At 42.0% G+C, this 21,747-nt stretch overlaps 1 protein-coding gene across 1 annotated transcript in view; it reads left to right on the forward strand.

The window, feature by feature from the left end:
• LOC147690097 (sodium/potassium/calcium exchanger 4-like) overlaps window positions 1-21,747 on the forward strand; it is a 609,516-nt gene that overhangs the window by 467,958 nt on the left and 119,811 nt on the right. The window contains exon 12 of the mRNA XM_086936639.1: window positions 15,003-15,153. Within this exon, the coding sequence (XP_086792765.1) occupies window positions 15,003-15,153 (151 nt within the window). The remainder of the gene's footprint in view (window positions 1-15,002; window positions 15,154-21,747) is intronic.

Consider the following 21,747-nt stretch of genomic DNA (forward strand, 5'->3'; position numbering starts at 1 on the left):
AATCTAGAGATAATGAACCTAATAGGACATTAGAGGGGAAAAAAAGGGAGTTTTATATTGAAAATAGTATTTATACGGGACCAGACTGAGTGCCAAAAAGTGTTAATGTTGGGACAATAGAAAATCATATGAAGTAAATCAGCAGACTGACAGGGTCAGGACCAGCAGTGAGGTGAAAGATCGGGAGAGAAAGAAGCCAGTTTGGCCAGGGTAAATAACAAGCATTGATAAATGATTTTTTTTTTTTTTTTAAAGTGTAGTAACATTTATTAAAGGTAATTCAACTTTACAAAAACAATATACACGTTATTATAGAATATTACTATGAAATATTTTTTTAATCTAGAATTAGTCATAAGATTTTGCAGCACATTAACTTAAATGTGTATGGTATATTTAAATGTTTACAATATATATGTTTAATTATAATATTCCAAAAGAATGCATTACAAATCCCACTCATACATTTTTAATTTTTGTTACGTATTAATATTTTTTAAAAGTTGTGCATAGAATTATTTCGAAATAATCTCTGTATAGAAAAGATAACAGAGGAGGACACAAAGGCCTAGATGTATCATCGTTCCTATTTGCGATTTCTTAATTGCGATTTTTACCGAATCGCCATTAAGAAATCGCAAAATGGTATGTATGTTTTAAATCGCTATTTTTTTGCGATTCCTTATTATTCCTAATCCGCGAACTCGCAAGTTGCGAATTCGCAAATAAGGAATAATTTCCCATTCATTCCTATGGGCCAGGAGGCCCATAGGAATGATTGCGAAATAATTCTCAAATTGCGAATTCGCAATTTGCTAATCGCAATTCGAGAATTATTGCAAGGGTGCAGGGGTGTCTCATGGACACCCTGCTGCACCCCTGAAACTTACATGTGTGTGCATATGGCGCACATACATGCCCTATGGGCATGTATGTGTGTCACATGCCACCCTCAAAATTGCCAAATTTTGGTTTTTGAAAGGATTTCGCTAATTAACACGAACCTCAAGTTGGTGTCAATTTGCGATTCCTTTTTTTTGATTTCAATAAGATTTTATTGAGAAAGAACGTTCCAAGTAATAAAAACCAAGTACAATAGAGGTGATACATTCTGACATAAGTGAAAAGGAGAAGCATATACATCACTTAAGAAATAAATAAAATAGATGTAAATAAAATTAAGTTGGGAATATGAACCAATACCAACTGTCAGTAATCGAAAGCAAAACGTATCACTCTCTAAATGGAGGAAGGGGACAAGGGAGGAGGTAGAAGAAAAGAAAGAAAAAAGAAAAGAATGAAGCGAACACAGCAGAGAGAGAGAACGGGATGAGAGGACAGGAAAGCTGAAAGAAGAGAAAAAAGAAGGATTCCCACATGAGCGACCCAATGCACTACACAGAACAAGCAACAATTAGACAGACGAATCAACAGGGAATTGAGGTACTAACCCTTTCGAGGAGAGTTCCATATAGTCATCCAAGGCTTTCCAAACCCCTTTAGAGATGGAAGGCGACAGGTGTGCTAGATCTACTGAGGTGTGGGCACTACGTAAGAAGGATACCCACGCCCACCACGTATGGTAAGAGACAGACGAAAAGGATTTCCATTCCATAAGAATGATTTTAACCGCTACAGTTAAGAGAAGATCTAACAGTTGTAATTCTAACGGTTCTAAAGGAAGAGGAGTAGGAGCAGCCAAGGGGCCTAGTAGGACTATAGGAAAGGAAAGCTGGAGTTCAATATTAAAAATAAGGGATAAATGTTGCTGAATAAGGTCCCAAAAAGGTTTAAGCAAGGAACAATGATAAAACATATGTGGAAAATCACCAGTCACCAAGCCGCAACTCCAGCAAAGGTCGTCGTCTTTAAGGTTGAGCGAATGAAGACGCGCAGGCGTCCAATGGAGAAGATTGATCGAGAAAAATTTAGATTGCATTAAGGAAGGAGCTATTTTATTACGGAGAGCCAATTTACCAATGGATTGCCAAGCTTCGGATGAGATATGATCTGTGATGTTGTGGTCAAAATGGCGCGACCATTTTTGTTGTGCCACCGTCTGATCAGGAAGCGAAGTGGAAAACAAAAACTTATAAATTTTGGAAGCAACATGACCAGCTTTGATCCAAATGTGGAAAAGCGAAATGGTGGAGGAAGAGGAATGAAGACGAGTTTTAGAAACAGCAACCTTGATTTTCAGAAAGGTATAGAAGTCAAGATTTGTTAAAGAGTGTTTATGTGCTAAGGTAGAAAATGGTAAAGGGTCACCAGAATCACTATATAAATGTTGAACAAGAGAAATTCCTTTTGCAGCCCAGTAAGACATGAGGGTGGGAGAAATAGTAATCTTGATTTTGGAATTTCTCCAAATAGAAGACCACCTTGTTTTATGCAAAGGAATTGCCATTTTCCTATCTAATTTTTTAATTGCAGTAATCGTATCAATAATGATAGAGCGGGAAAACAGAATATGCAAAGTGGATGTAGTACAAAAAGAGGCAAGTGGCAAAGGTGATGCTAATTCCTGTTCTATGAGTATCCAGGAGGGGACATGACGAGTTGGAGGAGAAAACCAAAAGGCACCTTGAGAAGCCAAGAAAGCAGTCTGGTACTTCTCCCAGTCCGGAAAGTTACATCCACCCATATCACAAGGTCGACGTAAATATTTATATGCTAATCTAGCTCGTTTGCCATTCCATAAACATTTAGAAGTGAGAGCATCAATTTCTCGAAAAAAGGAATCAGATAATTTAAGCGGAAGCATGGAGGAAACAAAATTAATAATCGGCGTGATCATCATTTTAAGGGTTTGTAAACGACCCCACCATGAGATATGTTTTGGAGACCACGTATCTAGAAGACGACGTACTTTGGTAATAGTCTGAGATTCATTATAAGCAACGGTGGCATGCAGAGTAGAACAGAAATAAATTCCCAGATATTTGAGATGTGTAGATTGCCATTTAAAACCAGCCGAGCCCATATGAGCAGGAAAGCAATAGGCATTTAAAGGGAACATCTCCGTCTTATCTTTATTTAGAGTATACCCCGATACCGTTGAAAACAAGGAGATGGTGTCAGAAATAGCAGGGATGGCCAAGGCGATATCATCTGAAAAAATAAGAACATCGTCAGCGTATGCGGCAGTTTTAAGACAGTGAGAACCAAAAGAAAAACCTTTAATATTAGGATGTAAATCAATCAACCGAAGAAGAGGATCAATAGATAATAAAAATAAGAGTGGGGAAAGGGGACAACCTTGTCTTGTGCCCTGGCAAAGATTAAAAAATGAAGACGTAGCACCATTAACTCTAATGTTAGCTTTAGGTTGGGAATATAAAGACATTACCATATTAATGAAAGAATCTCCAAGGTTATGAGCACATAGGACAGCTCGAAGGAATGGCCAAGAAACTTTATCGAAGGCCTTTTCTGCATCAAGGGCCAAGGCCGCGGCCGGGGGTTGGGAACGTTTGGCAGCGCCGATAATATGACAGAAAGTGCGGATATTGTCCCTTGCCAGACGACCCTTAACAAAGCCAGTTTGGGAGGGATGAACAAGGTGGGGAATAAAGGATTCTAAGCGCTTAGCCAGGATTTTAGCAAAAATCTTTGCTTCCATATTTAGGAGCGAAATAGGCCGGAAGTTTTTAGGATCCGAATGGTCCTTTCCTTCTTTCGGAATTACAACTATGGTGGCTTCAGCAGCCGTACCAGAAACAGAACCATCCTGAACAAAAGAATTAAAAACAGAGTGTAACTTAGGGACAAGCAACGGAAGGAAGGTTTTATAAAATAATATTGGGTATCCATCCGGGCCAGGGGCTTTCCCAGAACGGGTGGCCTTGATCGCAGCAACAATTTCCTCGGGAGAAATAGGTTCGTTCAGGATGGAGCGATCTTCCTCAGAAACTGACTGAATCGGAACCGATTTTAAAAAATCTTGACACTTGTCAAAAGAGGATTGGTTAGAGGGGGTATATAGTTTGTTATAAAAATCGCGAAAAACTTCCAGAATTTCCTCCGTTTGAAACTTTTTAGAACCACTGTGATCTGTAATAGAAGAAATTTGTGAGGACTTAAAAGAGAAATCTTGGATTTTTAAGGTAGCAGCCAAAAGTTTCCCAGCCCGATTCTTCAAAAGTAACTTTTTGGACTTTTGTGCTTGGACCCCAATATGAGCCCGTTTTGTAACAATCGTATTATATTTGTATTTTAGAAGCTTTATTTGTTGTAGACTAGTGGGATCTTTGGTGTGTCGAAAGGAAGCTTCTAGAGTTTTGATTTCAGATGATAAGTCAGTAAGTTCTTTCTTAATAGCAGAATTACGTTTGGACATACATTTAATGACTTGACCCCGAAAAGTACATTTAAAGGAGTCCCAGAGAGTTATTGGAGAAGAAACAGAATCCTCGTTTTCACGGAAAAAAGTATCAATATCTGTAGAAAATTCCGCCACTTGAGAGGGGTCATGTAAGACTTCAGTGTTTAATCTCCATGAACGACCACGTGGTTTAGGAGCAAAGGAAGACAGCGTAAAGGTGACAGCGGCATGATCAGAGATGACAATGGGGTGTATAAGCGGAGAAGAAGAAGAGGAGACAAGAGAAGAATGAACTAGGAGATAATCAATACGAGAAAAGGAGGAGTGCGGCGAGGAGAAGAAAGAGAATTCACTACCAGTGGGATTATGAAGACGCCAGATATCTTGAAGATGAGAAATGGAACACATGTTAAGCATTTGTTTGTGTGCTTTTGGAGGACGAAATTGAAATGCAGAATTCCTGTCTAAAAGAGGATCCATTGGTAAATTAAAATCGCCACCAACAATGAGATTGCCAGCATGTGGGGTATTATGCAAAATTTTAGTAATGGATTTCCAAAACGCTGGATCATCAATATTCGGGGCGTAAATATTCATAACATACAAATCATGTTGTCCATCCGACAGTTTAGATAAGAGCCAACGACCTTCAGAATCATGGTCAGAAGAGAGAATTGATAACCCAGAATTCCTGGCATCGGAACATGAAACATCCGATACCCATTCTTTCTTCAAAAACAGCGCTTCTCTGCTAGTGATCTTGGATTCTTGAAAAAGAACTAAATCTGCAGAGAGGGACTTACAGTAATCCAAGATTTTAGACCGTTTCACCGGGTGATTCAAACCCTTAACATTAAGGGATAACACATTTAGACCTGGCATGTAACAAAGGAGGGATCAAAAGAAGTCAACACTGATAACAGAAAAAGAACGAACATGAAAAATATAAGGGACCAACTGTTAATCAAAAGAAATTCTGTGGGAGCATCCATGTGGGAGAACCAGGAGAAAGAAAGAAAAAGAAGAGATGAAAATAGAATAGAAAGGAGATAGAGAGGAGGCAAGAGGGGAGGTCTAAAAAAGACCCATATCATACAAGGGAGAACGTGGAAGAAGCGAGTAAGGAGCCCGTACTAGGAGCATAAGTGGGTAAAAAGGAGTAGCCCAATACTAAAAAACAGCGATTGATAATAAGAAAAGCAAGGACCAATAACACCGGAAAAAACAGAATTATAATGCAAGTACTAAGGTGAAAAAGAAGAGAGTACTTCAACATCGAATGGAGTAGCAATATCTTAGCGAAAGTAATATCTATACTAAGCAACAATATCAGAAAAAATAGTAACAGTGTAATTACGTACGAAAACACTAACCAGCATATATTATTAAGTGAATAGAACACATATTATAAAAAGTTACAACATAGTTAAAGAATAACCTATACCTGCATATGAATGCACTATGAAGTGAATTAACAGAAGTAAGAAAAAGAGATGCGTGAGAGAGTGGAAAAAGAGTATTGTAGATAAAAAGAGGGAGAGAATAGAAGGAAGAGAACAAGTATAGTAAACAGGAGAGCAAATAAAGAAGAGAATTGAGCAACAACCATAATATAAGAGCATCCTCTTGGAAGATATATGTGAGTAAAAATGCTAGTGAAAGAAGTACTAATACGCTAAGAGAAGTCTTAAACAGTAGATACATATAATGCAGGTAAAACGCATATTCAAAATAGTAACATCATAAGTGAAGGACAAATTATGACAGTAAAAGAGAGGAATATGAAACTAAGTCGCTGAAGGAAGAGAATAGAGAGGTAAGGGAACTTGGATGAAAGAAGAGAGGGGAAAAGACTCGGAATAAAAGAGGAGTGACAATGTTGAAGAGATAATCAGGAGGAATTGAAAAAAGGGCGACAGATAGTAAGTAAGAAGAGAAAAAAATGGAAGGATAAGAAAAAAGAGCTGCGTAGGATAAACAACAAGAACATATAGGTTGCGGAAAATAAGGAAGGATGAGAAAGTCGAGAATAGTATGAACGAAAGAACGGAAACGTTAGGACGAACAGTGTCAGGAGAATAAACCGACATGTAAGTTAGCTGGAGTAAGAGAAGAGGTATCTAGCCATGAAAAGTACATCCAGAGATAGAAAAGAAACAGTTCAAGTTCCTGAGGCACCAGGAGTCTGTGAAGTTGCTCTTTGGATTTCCATCTCTATCTCCAACTGGTTGTCCAGGAATGTCGCCAAATCCGCCGGTTCATCGAAGACTCTGGAACGACCCTTATGTGTGATGCGAAACTTGGAAGGACCAGAAAACGAAAAAGGAATGCCCATTTCCGTGAGCCGTTTTCGAAGATTCAGGAAGCCCTTCCTTCTTATGACTGTGTCTCTGGCAAAGTCCTGGGAAATGGAAATGCGATGGCCATCCCAACTGAGTTGCTTAACTTTCCGCATATGAGAGAGAATCATCTCAGTGTGTTGATGTCGCAAAGGCTTAAAAATGACTGCTCTTGGTTGGGTTGCTGCTTTAGGTCGAAACGTTGGAACACGGTGTGATCTTTCTATTTCAAAATCTCTATGGAATGATATTTGAAGTGTATCCGGAATCCAATGAGATAAAAAGTCTATCATAGAGGAAGATGATTTCTCCGAATCTTCCGGTAGACCAAAAATGCGTAGATTAGATCTACGATTACGGTCCTCCTGCTCAGTGAGATCTCTGCGCAATGCCGCCATTGAGCGTTCCAAGTGGTTGAGGGATCTGGATTGTTTCTGCATGCCATCCTCTGCAGAGCTGATTTGTGACTCAGTCGCTGATACACGAAGAGAAAGAGCCTTAAAGTCATTTCTGATAGCAGACACTTCCACTTGTAGCAAGTCTGTGTTAGTTTTTGTTGACTGCGCAATATCATGTACTTCATTAAGGCGCGTTAATATTGTGTCCAATGTGGAAGCAGTGTCTGACTGAGGAGCCTCAGGCGTCGGAGAGAGTGACTTAAGCCTTTTCAACGACGTGCCAACATCCTTAGAGTCTTTATTGGTCGAAGACCGATTCATATTGACAATGTTGAAGTAGTAGACTGTAAAAAATACCACTTGAGGAAGAGTGAAAACACAAAAAGTGCGCAGAGTGACTCACAAATAGTAAAAAATAGGAGAGCAAGCTCAAAGTGCGCTATGATATTCTAGCGGTGACAGTATAAGCAGAGCAGGGGAGCACCGTAATGAGTTGGTAGCAAAAATATCGACACCTCTATGGAAGAAGCGGACTGAGAGAAAAATAGCATGATAACAGCTTAAAGCCCAACCAAGCAGCAAGAGAGTAACATAAAGAAGGCAAAAATTTTACCAGTAGTGGGCGCCGTGGAGGAAATGCATTAGGCGGACCAGCAACACAGCAAAGTTATATCCGCGGCGCCGCCTCTGAAGTAGAATGACAGGAACGTCATGAGCGGGAAGATGGCTGCCGCTCGTGAGGAATGCGAGCGCCTGTGAAGCGTGAGGCAGAAATCATGTAACCGGTGGCCAAAACCTCAGGAAAACAGCGTCAATCAGTTCACCACATGTTCCGCTGATGAGGGTTGCTTTTTCCGTCAAGAAGGGCAGCAAGAGACGGAGAAAATCGCTCGACGGGACAAACTCGCCTCGGAGCTCAAGCGCAACACTCCATGCTGAAGCGGCGCGCAAGCCACGCCCCAGCATTGATAAATGAAATAAAGTGTTTGAGTAGTGTTGGCAGCCCTTGAGGTTTTAGGAATCTTTAACCACAGTTTGTCCCATAAAGAGAGTGGCCAAGTTTTAAGTCGTGGGGAAGGGGTTAACATGGAGTTGTAAATATGAGAGGCCGAAGGAGAGGAGTATAAAAGCGGAGAGAGTGTATTACAGAGGGGAGGTAGCTCGTGGGAGGAGGGAAGAGATTGAAGGTATTGGAGAAGAGCAGGAAGTAAAAGATCATATTGTTTCCTGGTGGAACTTGGAAGACGAAATTGCGATTGAAGATCAGGAAAAGTTAGGGGAATACCATCGTGGAGAAGTTGTGAAATCCATAATAAACCTCTGGATTTCCAGGATTTCCAGAAAAAGGAGCGATTTTTAAGGAAAAGAGATGTATTATGCCAAATGGGCTGTTGAGAAAGAGAAGTAAGGGAGGGGTAAGAAGAGGGTAATAAGGGAGTCAAAAGATGATGGGAAGGAGCAATGATAGGAGACTGTAAAAAGGAGGCTTTAGCAGAAAAACTCAAAATCTCAGAAAAGTCAAAAGGAGAGATGAGAGATTTTTCCAGAGAGAGCCAAATCGGGAGATAAGTAGGAAGATCCGTAGTCAGCCAGCGGGAGGTTTGTTTAAGGATAAAGGAGTAATGATAGGATTTAAAGTCTGGAAACTTAAGACCTCCATAAGACTTATCTTTTTTAAGGAAAGATAAAGCAATCCTTGGAGGTTTATTCTTCCAAAGGAATTTGGAAAGAGTAGAATCTAATCTCTTAAAATAATATCCAGGAATTCGAACAGGGATCATAGAAAGAGAATACAAGATGATAGGGCTAATATCATTTTAATTGAATCTAATCTCCCCCACCAAGAGAGGAAGAGAGGGTGCCATCTAGTTATGGAGTCAGATAATTTCTTAATGATATAGTCAAAATTTGCTTTCAAAGTTTCTGGAATAGAAGAGGAGAACCACAGCCCCAAATATTTTACTTTCTTCGGTTGCCAGGAAAAACCAGTTTGGTCAAAGTAATGACGAAGACACAAATTATTGAGGGGTAAGACTTCACACTTATCGCGATTAAGACGATAACCTGAAACCAAAGAAAAAGCATCAACTTGGTGAAGAAAGGAAGGGATGGAGGACTCAGGATTAAAACAATATAAAAGAATATCATCCGCATAAACTGATAATTTGATCTGATTAGGGCCAGGATTAAAGCCAGTAATGTGGGGGTCTTGACGTATCTTGGTGAGAAAAGGTTCCAGGGCTTCAATAAACAATAAAGGGGATAACGGACAACCCTGGCGAACTCCTCTAGAGAGAGAGAAATAATCAGAGACTTTCCCGTTGGCAAATATAGAAGCTTTAGGGCCGGAGTACAAGAGAGAAATAAGGGAGATCAATTTGGCGGGAAAACCAATCCAGGTGAGAGCGTGAAACATAAAATCCCAGCTGATTCCGTCAAATGCCTTCTCAGCATCTAGGGTTATGGCTGCGAGAGGGGAGTCAAAAGAAGAAGCTTTGCTAAGAACATGAAAGAAAACTCTAGAATTGTCAGAAGATAAGCGTCCTTTGACGAAACCAGATTGTTCTGGTCCAATGAGTTCAGGTAGAATAGGGTCAATACGAAGAGCGAGTAATTTGGCAAATATTTTATAGTCTGTGTTTACTAGGGATATGGGACTATAATTTTTACAGAAAGCGGGGTCTTTATTTTCTTTGTGAATGAGACAGATCATAGCTTCTTGAAAGGTACCATGGGAAGAACCATTAATAGTAAAGTAATTGAAAAGGAAGAGCATGTGTGGAAGGAGAAGTTTTGAAAAATTAGTATAGAATTCGATAGTGAACCCGTCCGGGCCAGGAGCTTTACCATGTTTTAGGACCGAAACTGCGTGAGAGAGTTCTGCTAAGGTTATGTCTCTTTCAAGAGAACGAAAATCAACATGAGAAGAAGAGGGAGGAGCGAGAGATTGAAAATAAGAGGATAACTCAGAAGGAAGAGGAAAAGATTCAGAGATATAGAGTTGTTTGCAAAAGGTGACAAATTTCTGTAGTATCTCAGCATCTTTGAAGTGAGAAGTACCAGTAGAATCAGTTATAGAAGCAATCCGAGATCTATCTTGTCTAGTTTTCAAATAATTAGCCAAAAGTTTTCCCATTTAGTTTTGACCCCCATAATAACGGGCACTGCTCTTTAAAAGATACGAAGATGCAGCTTCAGTGGAGATTTTATTGAAAGCGATCTTGGCTCTAATGAGGTCTTTCAAAGAAGAGTCTGTAGGGGAGAGATAGTAAGAATATTCTAACTTTTTAATCTTAGCAAGAAGAAGGGAGGATTGTTGCTGAAAGCTCTTTTTTTGTGGGAAACATAATTGATGATATAACCTCTAGCGGTGGCTTTGAAAGAGTCCCATATCATGGTTGGGGAAGAATCAGGGGTAGAGTTTGTAGTGAAAAAATCTTCAGCGAAAGAACTGAATTGGCTAGAGAATTTAGGATCTGCAAAAAGGGAATTATTAAAACGCCATCTGCCAGAAGAAGAAGAAAAAGGGATAAGGTCAAAATCGACAGTAACAGGGGCATGATCATAAATTAGGATGGAACCTATGTCTGAAGCAAGTATGTGTTGGGTCAGGGATTTACTAAGGAAGAGGTAATCAATACGGGATTGCGTCTTATGGGGAGGAGAGAAGTAACTGTATTATAGGAGGTCAGGATTACAAAGTCTCCAAATGTCAGTAAGGGATTTACGACAAATAGTAGAGGTGAATTGAGTATGCATTTTGGATGTGACAAATTTAACAGTGGAGTGTCTATCGAGAATGGGGTCAAAAACATGATTGCAATCACCACCAAAAATAACATAATTATCATTAAAAAAAAGTAATTTGTCTGAAATAAAAGGCCAAAAATTATTGTCAACAGAGACTGGAGCATATACATTAAAAATAACAATAGGAACATTATCAATTGATAAAGTTGTAATCACCCAACGACCATCAGAGTCAATTTCTTGATGAGAAACAGAAACCTTAAACTTTTTGTGAACCAAAATAGCAACACCATTTTTCTTTCCCAAGGCTGGGGAGGAAAAAACATGACCAACCCAAAGTCTTTGCAATTTAGAAGCTTCAACATCAGAGAGATGGGTCCCTTGAAACATGGCGATGTCAGATTTTAGTCTGGCCAAGTGGGAAAGTAAATGTTGCCTTTAAATGGGACTATTCAATCCTTTAACATTCCATGAGGTGGCCCTGAATGTAACTCACAGGAAATAACCAGGTGTAAGAAAAAAGCATACAATGCAATAAACAAGCATGAGAGCAAACTCCATAGAAAAAGGAAAAGGATAAAGCTGAAAAAGGAAAGAGAGATAAAGGGGTACGTACAGGAAGAAGTAAAAAGGAACAGAAAGAGTAAGAAAGGAATAGGAGAAAAAGCCAGAAGGTAGAAGAAAAGAAAGAAAGATAGAATGAGAGCAGGAAGTAGAGAAGGGAGCAATAAGAAAAAATTAGAGAGAAGCAACCAGAAGAAAAACATTGCAATGAGAACATGAACCAGAAGCATACCTACAAAAAGAGGGTTCAAGGAAACGGGGGGGGGGGAGGAACAAGACGGGGTGGATGGCACATTGGGGCGAAGCAAAACAGAGGACCAGGAGGCAGCACGGCAGAAGAAGGAGAGAGCTGTGGGGTAAGAACAAAAACAAGAAAAAAGGGTAAATAATCAAGACAAAAGAAACGTGTCATACATACAATACACCAACAGACAAACGAACAGGGCGAATCAACAACTAAAGAAAGGACAAATAATCAGCCAGCATTTGAGGAGGAGGAATCCATGGCGTCAGTATGATGAGAGTTTATGAAGCTCTGAAGACGGAGGGGGTCTTCATAGGTCGTTGTCATGGTGTTGTAGGTGACCTTAAAGAGGCAAAGGTGGAAGGGGAAACAACACTTACAACGCAACTTTTACAACGCACTACCTTTACAACTAAACTTTTACAACGCAACATCCATTACAACGCATACCATTACAACGCAACCATTATAACGCATGTCACTACAACGCATACCACTACAACGGTTGTCATTACAACGCAGTCATTACAACGCATATCATTACAACGCATACCTACACTATCCAACACTTACCCTACTGTTGCACCCCCTGGAGTTAGAATAGTAATTGTTACCCCTACACTATCCAATACTTACCCTACTGTTGCACCCCCTGGAGTTAGAATAGTAATTTTTACCCCAACACTATCCAACACTTACCCTACTGCTGCACCCCCTGGAGTTAGAATAGTAATGTTTACCCCTACACTATCCAATACTTACCATACATGCAATGTAATGGTATGCGTTGTAATTGTATGCATTGTAAATGTAGTATGCGTTGTAGTGGAATGCGTTGTAAAGGTAGTTTCAAATAATTTGTTGTAATGGCATGCGTTGTAATGGAATGCATTGTAATGGATGTTGCGGTGTAAAAAATGTGTTGTAAAGGTATGCGTTGTAAAGGTATGCGTTGTAACGACATACATCCGTGTGGAAGAGGCCATATTGAGCACCCATAGCACGAAGAGTAGGTCTCATGTTTAGGAAAGCCTTCCTTCTGTTAGTGGTAGCCTTGGCGTAGTCCTGAGCGTAAAATAAAGTGGCTCCGGCCCAAGTAATACGTGAAGAAGATTTGGCTGCAGAAAGGACTTTTAAAAGGTCCGTATACTCCAAAAAGTACAGGATCACCCCTCTAGGCTTCTGTGAGGGGGAGGCAGAAGAGGAAGGACGGCCCAATCTGTGTGCTCTTTAAATGTTGAGCCTAGTGTCCTCTGGCAGATGAAGAACTTTGGGGAGAAAAGATTTAAATAAAGTGAGGGGGTCAGACCCCTCCTGTCCTTCTTCAAGTCCGTAAATACGGAGGTTATTGCGCCTATTACGATTTTCAAGTTCCTCCACCTGGCGTTGAAGAACGGAGACCTGAGAGTGAAGAGGAGAGAATTTTGCACAGGCATCTGTAATGGAAGAAACAGATTGTTCTACTGCTGTAACTCTATTGTCGAGTTGAGACCAGGAGTCCGTGAGGACCTGAAGTTTGGCGCTGGTGTCTTCCATAACTGGATGTAGTGCCCTGATTTCCTCTAAGAGCATCTCCATGGAGACGGGCGAGGTTGATTTAGGCGGCGACTGAGGATTTTGTCTGAGGCGCTTGGAGATAGATTTTCCAGAAGTCGCCAGTGCAGAATCAGGAGCCGCCATATTGTCCGTCTGAGAAGAGGATAGAGAGTCCTGCAAACGTGAAAACTCAGTAAAAAGCTTTGAGTTTTTAATAAATATATGCTTAGTTGGTGTTTTATTAGATAAAGAGCTTTGGCGCTGCCCATAAAGAAAAAATGCCAAGATTGCTGAAGAGAAAGGAAGCACAAAATGGCCGCTATAATAAAGTCTCTCAAAATGGGCGCAAAAATACCATTGAATGCAGGAGGAGGTTATATGGTGGCATCCATGGAGGAGTGGGAAGCCAGGAGAGCCATTTTGAAAGAGAAATAAAATGCCACAGACTCTCGCAAATGTGAAGGGGGGTCGCATAACAGCGCGATGTAGGAAAATCAAAATGGCCGCCGCGAGGTAGCGATAATAAACAGGAGACTAACATCATCCATAAAAAAATATAGACGCTACCAAGCAGGACCAGAGCTGCAAGAAAAGGAGGAGCGGAGTTTCCGACGTCCTCACATGTCAGTATGGGCGCTGGAGCAGCACAAAAATTTTGCAGCCCACCGGAGACACCGAGGAGCCTCACTCGGATGCCGCTATTCCGTCGGGTGCAAGCCACGCCCCCTTCTCAGCCTCTTTCTAACACCTCAGAAGTGGCTGATTCCTGACACAAATCATAATATTGTGATTAAGGTTTAAGCCTTCTCAACGCTGTGACTAAGCATGTTTGACCAGTTTCCACAATGTATCTGAATAATGCAAATTTCCCAGGTTCCACATTGATGCATTATTGTACATATTTCACCAGTTTCCACAATAACATGCTATTGCACAAATTTACTAGACCCATAATAACAACCTAATGCAAATATTTGTTAATTTTCCCTAATGTAAGCTTGCCCCCTTAAGTGTTGTTTGAATTTCCTCACAACTGGACAAATTGGAGCATCCAAACAGATCATCCCCCATCCTGATAATGACATTCACTACAGCAGTGCTTAATTTGTAAATGAATAAGCACTGGTGTCCAAAACTTAGCTTAGAAGCCCACGGCCAGTGCTGTTGAATGTCAGGGATGGGGGATACCAAGGCTCTACTTCATGCTTCTTCTATCCACTACCTGACACTCTTTGCCATTCATCACACTCTTACATTTTCTTTTTCCTCCCAGCTGTCTTTCTATGGCACAGTTTTGCTCTTGTTCTCTTCCTCCTTCTTTCCCCTTTTCAATTTTTTCTTACTTGCTCTGGGTCAAAACCTGATCAAGAAAGGTAACTGCCGGTCCACAAACATGAGGGCTTGAGGGCCCCACAAGCAACCACGACCTTAAATCAGGCAATGCACCAAAAGGGCCTGGCCACTACATTCATCAGTCCATTCAGTTTCCAGGGAGGACCCATATAGTAGTATTTCTGTTGCAGTTGAAAGCTATTCTTAATGCAAGTTCTCACTTTTTCTGTAGCAAATAATGGTGTAAGGTTGTGCTAAATTGTCTGGGTTTCAATACTGGCATTGTTCCTCTTTTCTTACTCAAATTGTAAATATTTTCTCGTTTGTGGTCTGCTGATGTTTCTTGTACTTGGCCCTACTGTTTTGTAAACTTTCAAAGATCCGGCAGGAACTGGATACTTCCTTTGTTCTGCTAAATGTATGATAATCTAGAAGGAGGAAAAGAAAGGGCCAGTGCGAAAAAATAGATATGACACTTCTGACTGACTAGATACTCTGCCATCTTTTCTTTGCAGCGACAGAGACTTCTTCATTCTGCCAATGGTATGAGTGCCACCAGCTTAGATGGGAAATTGGAGACCATTGAGAATGGAAATGTGTTTGTGGACAAAGATGACCTCCAAGAAGAGTGCGAGTCAGGCCATCTATCTCCATTTACAATACCAGGTGAGCTATCAAAAGGTGATGCAGATTACAGTGGGCCAACACATCCCAAGACCTGGGCATGAGACCAGGAGCTCAAGACAGAATGAAGGAGTTCAAGGAAATTTCAAACACCAAAATCGTATGGGCGGATTTGAAGGAGGATGGCAATGGCAAATCGACCATGAAACAAGTGGACTACTCACCTACATCTCTGTCTTTATAACCCACCCTATTTAGTGTACCTCAGGTGGCAGACTTGCCAATAAGGGAGGACCCTCCATATCTGCCAATATTTGGAGTGCACCACATCAGACATGATGGCAAAACCAGTCTTCTAGTCGCTAGTAAATAGTCCATCACCATGTCTGACGGAAAGAACGCAGTAAAAGACCACCATAGAAGTGATGGGGAACTTTTATGTAACGGTGAGCATGGCGATGCTAATGCTGGGAACCGCCTTCCCCTGGATTTTAGGGAGATGCGTAAGACCTAACAATATACAGAGGTCTTGGAGGGACATATCCAGTGGTTGTATTGGGCAGAGGGCATGTCACAAAAAGTGATAGGCATTGGTACATTTTCTGTAAAAGTTTTATGCCACCATAATGGCCCATCATGACTGGTGTTGCAATTTTGAGTAAAAAAACTCCAGTTGTCTTGCAAAATACATCATATTGTATGCATTTTCATTTACTAATATGAGAAAGGAGGGAAATCCGATGTAATGCCGGATGGAAAATTTGCCACTCAAACTCTAACCTAGGATATTTAACAACTCCTTCAGTATAGATTGATTTCAGTGTCCTTGAGCCTCTCCCATTCAAGTGTTGTTTGCCAGCGGCCCATCGGCATGGCAGGAACTTTCCTCTCTTCAGATATTTCTACGGTCACGGAGCTGTGTGGTGAGGTTTGTAAAAACGACTAGTGGTCTACTCTCCCAGTGTGGTTTCAACAGACTAGAGGCCATGACTTGGAAGAGCAGCAGATGTACTCATTTAGTTCCATCACTCAGCCAGAAGTGGAATGGAGAACCTACATCATTTGCATCAGGGCAGACCACTCATGCACTTATAGGTATATGGTTGAAGTGACTCATACAGTTACTATCAGTTGAATACTTTTTATGTACCTAAAGCTGAAAAGTTGAGACTGGAATTTCTCATATGTGGAGACTCCAATAAAGCCCTCTTTGTTTCCGAAATGTGCATTTTAAAACCGAAAATAAGACCTTTGCTTGTGATAATTTCTTATTTTCTTGTTTTAACTGCTCTCCTTCCATTTTCAGTATTTTTCTGGATCTTTTCACCTCAAATGCATTTGTTTTTGATTCCTATTTAAAACGACTCTCCCTTTTCATGCATAATGTGGCAGTAGTTAGTTTTGAGGAGGCTTTTTGTAATCTTCTCCTAAAACCATTCACCAGTCCCTCTCCGTCTGCGTTTCTCCTTCGTGCCTGCCAGCAGTTTCCTACCATTGTGCTTCCGTTTACTGTCCCCATGCTTCTCTTTTTCTTGCTACTATATCTCTTTTTCTTTTCCTACCTACATCATCACCCTTTCTCACTATTCCCTGTTCATTTTCTGCTTGTCTCCATCCTACATTTCGCTTCCCTCTCTTCTCCCACTTCTCCTCTGCACTCTAATCTTTGGGAATTTGATCCCTCTCCAACACTCTCGTTTGCCACAGCGTCACCCAGTGGCATTTTAAGAATTTGGGGGCCCAGGACAAGGCATTATTTGGGGGCCCATCCCCATTTTGATACCCGTTTTCTGCTAAATCAAGCCTGCATGATGGCAAATAATGCTTAATATTATGATAAACATTCAGTAAAAAGTCACACAAAACAGTTAAAGTATGTCTTTCCCTGCTTATGAAAATCCTTAAAATGTCACAAGGTAGAGAAATCCAATGCACAAGCAGAGATAGGAAGAGAAGAGGGAGAGATGGTACAATTGGGAAAAAAGATGGAAAAGAGAGAAAGTTCATTTTCACCAGGTACCTCTTGAAAAGTGGGGGCCCTGGGCAATTGTTCACCCTGCCCATGCCTTAAACCGGCCCCTCTCCCAGAATACTTTCATTCTCTACCGTTAACCCGCTGCTGCTGTCGCCGCTACCTTTCGACGAATTTGGCTCCCCCTCCTATGCAAGAATAGAATGCAAAGCTGGAGCTGTTAGCATCTTTTTATTTTTTCAATATTTTTCATACATATTCAGTGTTTTTCTAATGTTTGTAAAACTAAATGTAATCAAATAGTGCCTTTTAATTATATAAATGCGCCAATACAATTGCAATGTATATAATAACCATGGGCAAATGTACCAATACCAATAAGTACCAACAATAGTATAAATCGCTTAAAGAACCATCTCTTTGGCAAGAAGGAATAAACCTCCCTATTAGACCTGATAACCTGGAGGTAGTGTTTCCATAAACTTTTTGCTTTTTCCTCATGGGTTTTACTGTTTCTCTTTTAGTGGCCTTAGGGCTCTGGGCACTTTCCCACTGTAAATGCAGTGTGAAAGTGCGTGCACCCTTCCTACACATGTTAGGAAGTGATTCTTACCTGACGTTTTTGAAACATGTATCAAGCCTGCCATTGCAGGCTTGTGTGTGTGCAGTTGCACTTATGCTCAGGTTGGTCTTTCCAAACCACTGGACAATCCTGAAGGTACCTTTCACCTTTCACTACCACTAGAGCACCTCTAGGGTAAATCTTAAAGGGTGAAGCGAGTGGGAGTGAAAGGCAGTGCAGGTGCAAATGTGTGTTCCCTGTCCAGGTAGTGAAAAATACCTGTGTGTTTTCACTACCTATGAGGTTTGCTCTTCCCATATGTTAACATGGGAGAATGGCTGAACTTGCATTAAGTTGCAATATTGGCTTACAGTGGAGCAACCTCGTCATGTTCTCTATCATTGGATTCCCAATGACAGACCCTCTCCTGTGGTTGAGGTGAATTTGCCATTATTAGCTTAGCGTGCATTTGTCTGCTCTAAAACTCTTTGTGTGCCTTTCAACTTGCCTCCAGTCCTCACTGGAGGCTGGGGGTGCACATTTGTGCATTCCCCAGTAATAGCTATAAAAACTGGCAATGCAACTGGAATGGCAGACCTCTGCCATTTGAGGACCTGCCTGGATAGATTGAAGGGACAGGTTTTGACACTTGGCCTCTGGGAAGCCAGATCTTGGCCCCACTAAAGATTAACATCTGCATGGCAGACAGGACTGAAGATTAGGAGCGACAGCTGTGTTTCAAAGGGAAACCCTCTGAACCACCCCCAACTTCAAACGCAGACTATAGTATAACTAATGGTGCTGTACTTCATCAGGGTAGAGATACATTTGTGGGGACGTGGAACTAGAGATCCTGGAACAGCGTGGTACACACTGCTAGAGAAATCTGTTTTGCACATGGAGGATTATTGCCATTGGAATAGACTGTGCCGCCTTCCTGAATAGTAGCTGGCTGGGCTAACTACCTGCTGCTATGTGGTACCCTGAAGTGTACTCTCTAAGGGCTTGTTGGTTTGCCTCCTGTTCTCTTGTGGAGGTCTCAGGGACATCACAGACCTCCAATAAGGGATCCACACTGCCTACTTGTGACACCTGGAGAGCGGTGCCCTCTTAAGTGCCCTCATCGTCTGCTGGATCCCATCTGGTGGCGCGGCATGAGTGTGGAACTAAGTGTTGTGCCTGGCGACCAGATTGCCTTGCGTGGAGCCCAGAATGTACTGCCTGCGTCTTGGGGCCTCAACACGCATAAGAATCCTGTTGTTCGTGAGTGGTGCATAACTCTTGTGCAACACTCAGACTGCTTTCTCATTGCGTGCAGTGTCCGATTCACAGGTTCCGACCCTCGGAGGTGAAGGCCTACCCGTAGTAGTGCCTCATTCTACCTTGTGCGGTAGTACAGAACTTGTGTCTTTGTGTGTGACCATAATTGTCTGGTGTTACCCATATCAATGCACACTAGACATTTTGCCTCATTTCCAGGGAGGTACAGAATGTGCAACTCTTTGCTGTGTGTGACCGGAATTGTCTGGTGAGACCTGTGTTAATGTGCACCAGATATTGTACCTCATTTCCAGGGAGGTAACACATTTGCAACTCTTCATTGTGTGTGACCAGAATTGTCCAGTGCCACCCAGATCAATGCCCACTAGACGTTGTGCCTCATTTCCAGAGAGGTACTGAGTTTGCGACTCTTCATTGTGCGTAACTGGAACTGTCTGGTGTGACTCGCATCAATGCACACCAGGCATTGTTCCTCATTTCCAGAGAGATGCAAAGGAGCAAATTTGTGTTCCGTTGCGCCTGGATTACCTGGGTGCTATTTTGATTGAGGTGAGTCTGACGGGTTTGCCTCCTTCTTCCGGGAAGCTTCCCTGTTTCATCCCCCATTCATAGATTGTTCCTTTTGTGCCTTCAGGGCAGTGGACCAACTGCCTTCTCCTCAACCGGCCCAATGACTTTGTGTTGCCAGGTAGTATTCCCGGGATCGGGCCTGGGATTGTGAGAGTAACTGACTGGGCTAAGGAATGCTTGCAGGAGTGATCGGAAGCGGATCAAGAGACTGTGTGACCGCTCTGTCCTTTGCAGAACTGGGCTGATGCTAGAAGACACAGTGTGGAACCCTTTGTTTGAAAGACTATTGCCCTCAGCCCGTTTCTACTTCAGATACCATGGGTGAACATAACCCTATTAGTGGCCAAACCCCTATTGGTTGACTGCCGCCTTATTAGCCCTGTAACTTATCCCTACCTTCTTCCCTGAGACCTTGACTAAGTATGACTCTGGCGGCGATCGGCATAAACTCAGGGGGAAGATTTTCTTCATCACCAGCCCTTTGATGTAGGGTAGTTGGGGTTAGCTGAATTGTGGAGGAGGGCTTGGGCCATGGGGTCTCCATGTGGACTATCAACTGACCTGCCGGATATCAGTTGCACCACATTGCTGTGCTGTGCTGTGTGCATGTGTGAGTGAGTGCGCTCGATACGGATCTGCCTGATATCTATGGCACTGCATATCGGTGCTGAGTGAGTGTTTCGGAGTGACTGCCTATTATTAATTACACCACAGAGTGGTGTTGCTTTAGACCAGGGGTTCCCAACCTTTTCTATGCTTGCACCCCTACGGAATGTTTGATTAATGTTTGCACCCCCTACAAAAGTCTTGCTGGATTCCATTATGCATACAGTACATACTTTCCCTCTTTGGCGCCCCCCTTGAAATGCCATCTTGCACCCTCTGTGGGTGCGAGCACCCCATGTTGGAAATACCTGATTTACACTGTGATTCCTTGCCAAGGGAATACTATGTTTGACATTGGTTTTTACCCTTGCGGCCTTAGCTCATGGTCCTTTTTAAAAGTGTTGTAATTAAATGTGCACATTTCTGATATAGTTGTGATCTGAGGTGTACCCTATAACTGTGTGGTGCTGAATTATAATAATTACCAGGGTGGGCCTTGTTCTGACATCATTCCGCACCACATGATGGTGCAGGGGTGTAAAGTATGATCTTCCCCCAGTGAGCATATAATACTGATGTAATTTTAACACATTGGGCCTAGACCTGCTAGTGATATTTCCAAATGTGTTTTATGCCCAGAAATACATGATATCCCTGTTATGTTAATGTGTGTGTACAATACAAACTTTATTTACAAACATCACGTGCGAGGTGTCTTTTGTGATGCTCAGTGTATTTATAGTGTGAGAGTGCTGTTCCAATGCTTTACACATTGCCTCCGTGATAAGCCTGACTGCTCAATGCCAAGATACACAAGGGTGAGCTCAGGTTATACAGTGAGTGTTATCACCTAGCCCTGATGGGAGTGGTTAGCCAACCAGAATGTACCCGTTCCAACATTTGTTAATCAGCGGTGTGGATAGGACTTGCATTTGCACAACATTGCACAGTAAGTATTTGCACACCACGACTTCACGTAGGCAAAGTTTTCCGTTTTTCCTAAGGTGTCGCTAAAAGGGACAGAGAGAGAGCTGTGGAGCGGTGATTTATTTTGTGTTCCTTTTAAATCTCTATATCTACTTCCACTAGTTCGCTAACATGTCTGAAGGCCTACCTGAGGTAGAGTTTTAACTGGCTGATCTGGAAACCTATATGGTGGCACAGTTCAAGGAGGCCTGCCAGGCAAAAGGGGTGGCTTGCAAGGGGAGAGCCAAGAAGGCAGAGCTGCAGCAAGACTTGTTGCCTGGGCAGAGGCACACCCAGAGAGGGAGTTGAATAGTGGAGGAGATCCTGAGTATGAAGGAAAATCAGAGCAGGGCCACATGAGCCCTGACAGACAACCTATAGAGGGAGATGTCCTTCTTCTCTCAGACCTGAGGGGGCACTCTAGAGCTGCCAGCAATATATCCTCAAATAGCCTGTCCTCTGATGAGCTGGAGGACAGAAGAGAAGAAAGGAATTTAAAGTTTAGAGTTTGCCAGGACTGCCAAGCAGCAGGCCATGGCCCTTGCTAATTTGAAAAAGAGCCAGCTCTGGCTGAAAAGAGACTAGACAGGAAGAGAAACAGATGGCCCATTAGCTTAGCCTCAGAGAGTTGGACATTTGAGCTCTACAATTAGGGTCCAAAAATTGTTATGGTGGCAGC

Source organism: Lissotriton vulgaris, chromosome 9 (assembly GCF_964263255.1).
Source record: "Lissotriton vulgaris chromosome 9, aLisVul1.2, whole genome shotgun sequence".
Taxonomy (NCBI): domain Eukaryota; kingdom Metazoa; phylum Chordata; class Amphibia; order Caudata; family Salamandridae; genus Lissotriton; species Lissotriton vulgaris.